Genomic DNA, 8,543 nt, shown 5'->3' on the forward strand with positions numbered 1-8,543 from the left:
AAAAAAAAAACAGACAACTGATAGCAGGGAAATGGATAGCTAGGCTGTTATTGGCCATTTCAAATTGCAATAGCTAATAGCAGGCTGGCTATTGCACGTGCTCACTGGCTATTGCAATTTTAAATGGCCAATAGCAGCCTAGCTATTCATGCCCCTGCTATCTGTTTTTTTATTTTATTTTGAAAGCGGCTGCTGTCAGAATACAAACCCCCCCCCCCCAGCAGATAGCAGGGAAAGCATTAGCTCCTCTGCTATCTGCTGATTCCCCTGCTAACTGCCATCATTTCAGGGAGGTGCACCTCCCTGAAATAAATGTTTGCAGGTTGGGATGTCTGAAATAAATAATGAAGAGATAGCCATATAGCAAGGTTAAGTACAAACAACATGCTAAGATAACTGCATAAGGGCAGGACGGAGCCCAGCTGAGAGGAAGTGACAGCAGGTTTCAAGATGGTACAGCCTGATGCCATCAGTGTGAAGAAGAGGATAGAAAATACATTACAGACAGGAGAAAAGCATTTAAAGGAAGTGTGACTTTGTGTGAATCTCATGAAATGACGCAGTGTAGAGCAGGATCCCTTCACTGCAACACTGTCGTTTTTAAGGCTCCTGCCCACCACCTTGATCCACCTTTAGAACCACAAAGATGCTAGGCGCATCATGACTTTCCTGAAAGTCAGTATTTCCATGACATGCTAAACACACTTTTCCTGTGTGTAAGTACTCAGTCCCGGTGATAGGATGGTCAGTTAGCAAGCACAACATTATGGGAAGGGAAGTGAGCATGCTGGTTTGCACTGTACCTAGAAATTTAGATTTTTAACAGTGGTTGTAGTGATGGATTGGGGAGGCAGCAGGAGCACTAAATCTACATTGTGACACTGAAAGGTGGTATTGTAGGCAGTTACCTTCATTAGTGTGACCACCAGACAGGTAAAACAGTAAAATATTTACATTTGTGTACATTAGGGTTTCTTAGTTAATAGTTGTCCATTAATGATCCAAAGGGTGGCAACAGATGGACACCCCTCCAAGCTCACTCCTGTGATGGACTACAATCTCATGTTTAGTTTACTAATTTGTATTGAGATAGAAGTCCATCACAGGAGTGAGCTTGGAGCGGTGGCTACTTTACAACACACACAGGGACCATGGGGAAGAATTGTAGCCACCCCCCAGAAGGAAGGACAGTGTCGGCACCAATTCAGAGATGATTTGAGGATCTACAGCTGACTGATACACAAATAAGTAGGGATGCACCGATGCCGCTTTTTCGGTGTCGAGTACCGATATTTTTTCCCTATACTCGCCGATACTGAATACCGATACCAGAAGCCCCATTAAGGAAGCCGGGGCGGCATGTAATTACTCGCCACCCGACTTCTCGAGCAGCCGGCAAGCTGTCTTCATGCTCCCTTGTCACCAGGTGATGAGGAAGCGTGGAGACGGCTTCTTCACCAATCAGGAAGATGGGGGGCAGGTAATGACTTGCCGTCTGGTTTGCTGATTGGCCAGCTTCCCGACCAATCAGAAAGCTGTGCACCAAGTCATTACATGCTGCCTGGCTTCCTGATTGGCCGGGAAGCCGGCTCCATGCTCCCTCGTCACCAAGTGGCAACCTGCCCCCTGGCTTCCTGATAGGCCGGGAAGCCAGCTTCCTGCTCCCTGGTAACTGTAGATCATGGGGCCCCATAGCATGTAATTTTTATTAAGGTTTTGAAGCATATACATATGAAAAAGACATCTCAGTAAAAATGACCTCTTGGTAACCCGAAACAAATCCAGTATACTATAGATCAAACGTTATATAAGGTTACAGATATATACAGGGTGACAAAGAAGGTATGCAAATATGTCATCATCCAAAGGTCAGTATAGCCACCATCTAACAAACCATAAACTGAGTGGCAATTTACAGAAAGAGAAAAGAGGACAAACACCAAGACAAACATAGAATGCGTCATCGTAGGATTCGAGGGGGCCTAATGGGGGAGTGTACCAACTAGGAATGGAGCAACAGTGAAGACGGGACAATGGGACAGACTGTATGAATGTCCAGGGTCGAGGCATGGCAGACAGAGGAACAAAACAAGGAAAGAGGGCTGGTTCTCCTGTGTCTTGGGGTACTAAAATTTATCGCTGCAGCCCAGGAGGGCTACGCCAATATGTCAGGTTTTTTATTCACCTGACATGTTCTAAATATGCTCCACCCTATTCATAACATAAAAAACGTTTTGCTAGGTGGGAGTTCCACTTTAAATAAAGCATGTGCCAAGCAGAAGTATAATTAATTTATACAGTTGTCAGATAAGAAAGAAGGGTGAAAAATTCTTACATTACACTGTTTTTTTTCTTTCTTCCACCAGGTGAGGCAAAACGTGCGTCCATGGTTTCAGCATACAGCATTACACAGATTCCTCTATGATGTAATCACTTGGGCTACTACACAAATAACAATGAGTTACACTGTGGCTCCCTTCATGCTACTAGAGCTCGGACCATCACTGCAGCTGTACAGGTAATGTAGGGGGTGTAGAAAAAGTCAGTTGGATAATCAATGTGGGAATCTGGAATCTGTTCACTATCAAGCCTGTTTATAGAGATTAAAGTGAACCTGTGCTTCATGCTGGGTAATGCAACATGTTTGCGTTCTTCTCTTTCTCACTGTGTGCCATTAGGAGCACTGGAACTGCCTGTTAATTCTGGGTATGTTAGATCATATGACTTACTGCCCTTCATCTTTTGTAACATTGCTGGTGATTGGCTCAGCTCTGTCACATGGGTACATGTTTAAATTATTTATATAGCACCAACAATTTACACATCACTTTAAATTCTGTACATTCCCCTCAACTCCATATTCACATACAATCTAAGGTCTCTCTCTCACATATAACAGGGCCAATTTTAAACAGGATCCTAATAACCTACCAGCGTGTCTTTGGAGTGTGGGAGGAAACCGGAGTACACCAACGAGTACACCAACACAAGCACAGAGAGAACCTACAAATTTCCAAGCACACTCACCAGCTAGCCTGCAAAAAAACACTATTAGAGGTTTTACTTGCACAACTTTTGCAAAATATGTGGAGGCCACACTGCCTCGTCTACGCCCCTCTGTGTAGTGTAGTCCTAACTCTAATCTAACAGAGCCTCCATCTTGAAACATATATAGCAAAGGATGAATTGGGTGCAGGTTTGCTAAGACGCAGCCCAACCCTACTAGTTAGTGTTTTTTTGCAGGTTGGCTGGTGAGTGTGCTAGTAATTTTTTGCTTTTGTACTGTGTAAAAGCCCTTCCATGTGCACCTTGCTTTACAGCTAGTTATGAATTGCTAAGTGGGGTAGCAATTTATTTCAGGTGTGCCAAATAGGACTCAAAGCAAGGACCCCAGTGCTGCAAGGCAGATGCTAATCACTAAGCCTTACATGGAGACAGTCAACCCTGTGAAACCGCCAACTATAGCTAACAAAGGGCCTAATTGCCTCACTCTGGAAGGATGAACAGAGTCAAACAGTAGTGAAGGAATGATGTGTATATCAGAAAATGTAATACTTAACTTTCCATATTTTCCTTTTTCTGGTGTCTATACATGGCAGCATACCTATGGTTGGTGTCCTGCCCACAATTGTATGCTGCCATGTAGACACCAGGAAGCCAGAAAATTGAATACTTACCTTTCCGTAATATTCCTTTTCTGGTGCCTGTACATGGCAGCATACCTATGGTTGGTGTCCTGCCCACAATTCTATGCTGCCATGTGCACACCAGGAAACCAGAAAATTAAATACTTACCTTTCCATAATTTTCCTTTCCTGGTATCTATACATGGCAGCATATCTATGGTTGGTGTCCTGCCCACAATTGTATGCTGCCATGTAGGCACCAGGAAAACAGATAATTGAATACTTACCTTTCCATAATTTTCCTTTCCTGTTGCCTATACATGGCAGCATACCTATACGGCCAGGGCACAAACCATAGGTATGCTGCCATGTAGGCACCAGGAAAGACTGCTGGGGAACAAAGCTTGAAAGTGAACTAGTTGATGTTGCCTGCATAGGCAAAGCATGGGTTCACTTTAGGGATGGTTAGTTTGCTTGTTTGTATTTCTCTTTTTTCCTATTTCCAGTTTCAGCAGTCAAATTTGTCACTTCCATTCATTAATTTTAGACTCCATCGTTTTGATGCCACTTTTCAAGTATCTTATTGTTTAATTAAAGTTCACCTATGACCAAGGTGCTGTATTGGAATATGAAAAAATGCAGCATTAGTAAAGCAATAGAACAGTGGCAAAAATACAAATCTGTAATCCACGGGTCTCCCTTTTCCTGTAGACATTGTCCTGTTTAGTTCTAGCTTGCCAGCTTATCTGGAAATGTGGCCACTTCGCTGTCTTTCTAGTTCGCTGACCTGCGGACTGATTTATAAACACATTGGAAATAGGTGGACTGATCTGAAACCAGTCAACCAATGAAGCAAGTAGCTGCAGACCTGATTCAGTATAAAGCTACCGTATATACTCGAGTATAAGCCGTCCTGAATATAAGCCGAGGTACCTAATTTGACCAAAAAAACTGGGAAAAAGTATTGACCCGAATATAAGCCGAGGGTGGGAAATGAGGCAGCTACTGGTAGATAGATACCAATATAATTACATGAATATTTATTTAAAAGAAAAATAACCTAGCTCTGTAAGTGGAAAAGGGGGTACAGGGCTACATATCATGTACTACGGATCATTTAACAATCTCTCCTCTATATTCATTTCCTTTGGTTTCTGCTGTTAATGTATTCAATCTGTTTTATTTCACTGCTTTTCATTTTCTCTCACTTTGTCCTGTAGTAATGAGTTAGACCCCTTTCAAGCATTCTGATCAGCAGGAGAACCATGCACAAATTCACTGCTGAATCAGAGCAGGACAGGATGGATGTCAGTTTTTGTGATATTTATGTCCAAAAAACAGAGCTCATGTTAGGTAGGCGGATGTAAACAGACATGGCATCTAATCCATCACGTTTAGGTCAGAAAAAAAAGGAAGAGGACGCAAAACCTTTTCTTTTTTTATATGGGACCTAGATGGACTCAGAGGTGATTGGATTGCGCGTCCGATCAGCTCAGACAGGCGGATCTGACCAGAACGGTCGTGTGAAAAGGGCCTTATAGAGAAACTGTCAATAACACTTTCATTTCAGTACTCACAATTAAAGCATGGTAAAATAAGATAATGCCATCTTGAGGACCTAATTGCATTTATTTGGGTATGTTATGATCTTTGAGTAATGCAGACTTATTGCTCCTTCCATGCAGGTCTTTGTTCTTCTGCTTGCACATCCTTCCTGTCCTGGTGCTCATGGTTTTACCTCAAAGGAAAAGATCTCTGTCTGCAAAAGAAAACTCTACAAAGACATCTTGTGACCGTAACTACAACCACCTGAAGAAGGAAATGTAGACCCAAGATGAAAGGTCCATAATGTCCAACAAATTCGGGAATCACCGTACATAGGCTGATCATACACTATTAGATATTGTTCATTCAGCCTATGGCCTGAAGGAAAAAAATCTAGCAGATTCCTCCATTCACGCTGTGGCTGTTGTATTCTGACAATCAGCACCCACCGCTAATGTTCAGCAGCCAATAATGTTTGCCCTGGCCTATTTGACAAAAGTCGATTCAGTAATCAACTTCTGTCAAGTCAGCAGGGCCACCCACTGTAAGATTTGCGGCCGAATCCTGTAAATCGGCCAATATTCTAAGTGTACGGTCAGCCTTAGGGTGTTAGGTTTTATTTGTTTTTGCCAAAATGTATACACATCAAGGAAAAAGGACACTTATCCATAGTAATCAATCACATTCATGGATTTAAATATCTACTGCATAGTATAAAATGAAGGAGACATCTGACTGGCTGCTATTGACTATGTAGCCAGTTTCCCTTACACATTTATTTTTTTATAATTTAGTATCACTGAATGAACATGTCACTTACTGGAGGCACAAAGTAGGCCAGAAGTTCTATGCATAAGTCCATTTGTATTTATAATGTGTCCATTTTCAGAAGGCTTTGTAAAACGTTTGTCTCTGCCATTAGGGCCCCCAAACCTAACATCTTGAATGGAAAAATGGGAACTATACATAGTTATTGTGCTATAAAAATAGCATTAACTCAACAGGATCAGTGTCTACAGAGACAAAGTTTGTAATAAGCATATGTTTGCACTATAAGGTTAGTGATGGTAAAAGCAGGATACAACCACTCCACACAGGTATACTGTGTTATAGTGGTGAGTTTTCAAAAACCAGACCTTTGTTAAAAAATTAAAAACAGTGATTGCCAAACTGTACAGACATACAGGGTTAATCACAAAGCTGCCGAAGGTAGCCGGGTGAATAACCGACCTGAAGTGAAGTGAGCTGAACGCTGTTCGGCTATTCACTTCAGGCTTGTAAATTTGATTTCAGCCGTGCAGCGGCTGAAATCAGCCGTACATCGGCTTGCTTCGGCTGCCTTCGGGTCGGCCGAGCATGTTCGGCAGACCCGAAGTGCAGAAGGAGTTCAACTCAGCAGATCCAACATCTGGATCGGCTGAGCCGAACCTCCGGCAGGCTACTCGCTGCTGTTTGGCCTATTCTCATAGGGGCCGAACAGCAGTGAGTGACTAGCCGAATGCCGCCGAGTGGCATTCAGCTCAGCTATTCTGCTCGGTACCTACCATGGTACCGAGCAGAAAAGAAAAACTGAAAAAAAGTTTAAAAAACGTAGAAAACGATTTGGCGGAGCTAGCAGTGACAGCTAGCTCCGCCCAACTATTTCCTATTGGCCAGGGGACGCTGATCTGTCATTGCAAATGGCCGGAGCCAGCCAGGAGATGACGGCTGGCTCCGCCCAGCTGTCAGTAGCAGGCTTTCGGACGGCCGCTTGGCCCGCTTCGGTTTTCAGCTCGGCTGAGCCGAAGCATATGCCTTCGGCCCGACCGTGCAGCTTGGCCAACTTCGGGAGCTTTACGGGTTATGGTGAATAGCCCGTACAGCAGCCCTTCAGTTCTACTGAACCGAAGGGCTTAGGCAGCCGAAGCTAGCCGAAGGATCAACTGGAGCTACGGCTGATCCTTCGGCTAGCTTTGTGAATAACCCCCATAGTCTTTCACATGGGCACCCAAATACATATAAAACAGTCTCATCACATGCCTACATTAATATACCTCCTGTTCTGCCCTGCTCCTTCTAGGTGGTAGAATGCTGTGCAAACAACATTAGGCCACCGTATGTTAGGGCGGATGATTTAAAAATCATCCCCAAAGTGTATTTAAAACCCAAGAATGAAAATGTGATATATTGCAGATTACCAGTCCTGAGATGTGGTGACTGCATCAGTTTTCTTTTTTCAGGCCTATATGACAAGGCTGCTCCGCCCTAGGAACATTGCAGTGAGTAATAGTTGTCACAGTTGTCACTCCAAGGCAAGATGTGTGTTAGTAGGAGACCACCAGATGAAAATAAAGGGAAACAAATGCAATCACCACATGTAAGGACTAGTAGGCTGCAATATATTACATTTTTATATGTTTTATTACATTGGGTTTAGATGCGCCTTAAAGGAGAACTATGGAGTTTGGGCTTTTCCCCATAGTTCTCCTTAGGGTAATGGGAGGACACAAACTAGCGACCCCCCGTCCCCCTAGGCTCAGTATACCGCAAGCTATAGCTCGCGGTATACTGAGACGCAGCAGTATACCGCAAGCAGCTGCTCGCGGTATATGGAGACGCCGCAGCTGAAGCGGATCCCGACAATTGTGCCGGGATCCGCCTAGCTGCGTGACTGACAGTTGGCTCTGCCTATCTAGAGGCATAGCCAGCTGTACCCGCCCCCTCCCCCGTCCGTTCCATTCAGCGCTGGCGGAGTGGGGAATCCAGCCCCTCCCCTGTCACGGCAGAGAGCCGTGACAGGATCGAGAAGTGAGCGAACGCCGGTATGTGTTCGCTCACCTCCCGATCTACTGAGCCGTCCTGTGACAGTCTCATTGTCACAGGTCGGCTAGAACTATGAGGTGAGTGAAAAGCACTCACCTCATAGTTCTCCTTTAAGTAGGGGAGTCACATACCAATTCCACTAACGTTTGGTTTTATCCACTAAGCACAATACTTATTCATTTGGGTTTAGTCTCTGCTGGCCAGCTTACAAAACATCTACTGATAGTAATGGTCTTTTTAACTCAAGAAATCACCATCAAGAAGGATTATCCAGTACATTAAGATTTGTATGATAATATTACTATGTACCATTGAATGTCTTATGGTAATTTCTTGACCTCAAAGTTCTAATAATTTCAGCACCGTAAAACCATTTTGATTCTTCTTTTCCTTCTTCTAAAGTTTAGTTGTCATACACCTAAGTTAGACATGCAGGCATGATCTGACCAACTAGAAGTTTGTCTATTGGCCAGCAGGCCCAAGCATAAGTGTGAATGGGGTAGGAAGGAGAGAGTGTGGCTAGACGCCTCCAGTGCTGGCAATGTAGGGGAGGGGGGGGGGGGGGGGGGG

At 43.9% G+C, this 8,543-nt stretch overlaps 1 protein-coding gene across 1 annotated transcript in view; it reads left to right on the forward strand.

The window, feature by feature from the left end:
* LOC108786629 (membrane-bound O-acyltransferase domain-containing protein 2-like) overlaps window positions 1–5,453 on the forward strand; it is a 41,552-nt gene extending 36,099 nt beyond the window's left edge. The window contains exons 12-13 of the mRNA XM_018555959.1: window positions 2,367–2,518; window positions 5,312–5,453. Of these exons, the coding sequence (XP_018411461.1) occupies window positions 2,367–2,518; window positions 5,312–5,453 (294 nt within the window). The remainder of the gene's footprint in view (window positions 1–2,366; window positions 2,519–5,311) is intronic.
* Window positions 5,454–8,543: the final 3,090 nt, after the last annotated feature.

Source organism: Nanorana parkeri, unplaced genomic scaffold (assembly GCF_000935625.1).
Source record: "Nanorana parkeri isolate BGI_ZX_2015 unplaced genomic scaffold, ASM93562v1 scaffold220, whole genome shotgun sequence".
Lineage (NCBI taxonomy): Eukaryota > Metazoa > Chordata > Amphibia > Anura > Dicroglossidae > Nanorana > Nanorana parkeri.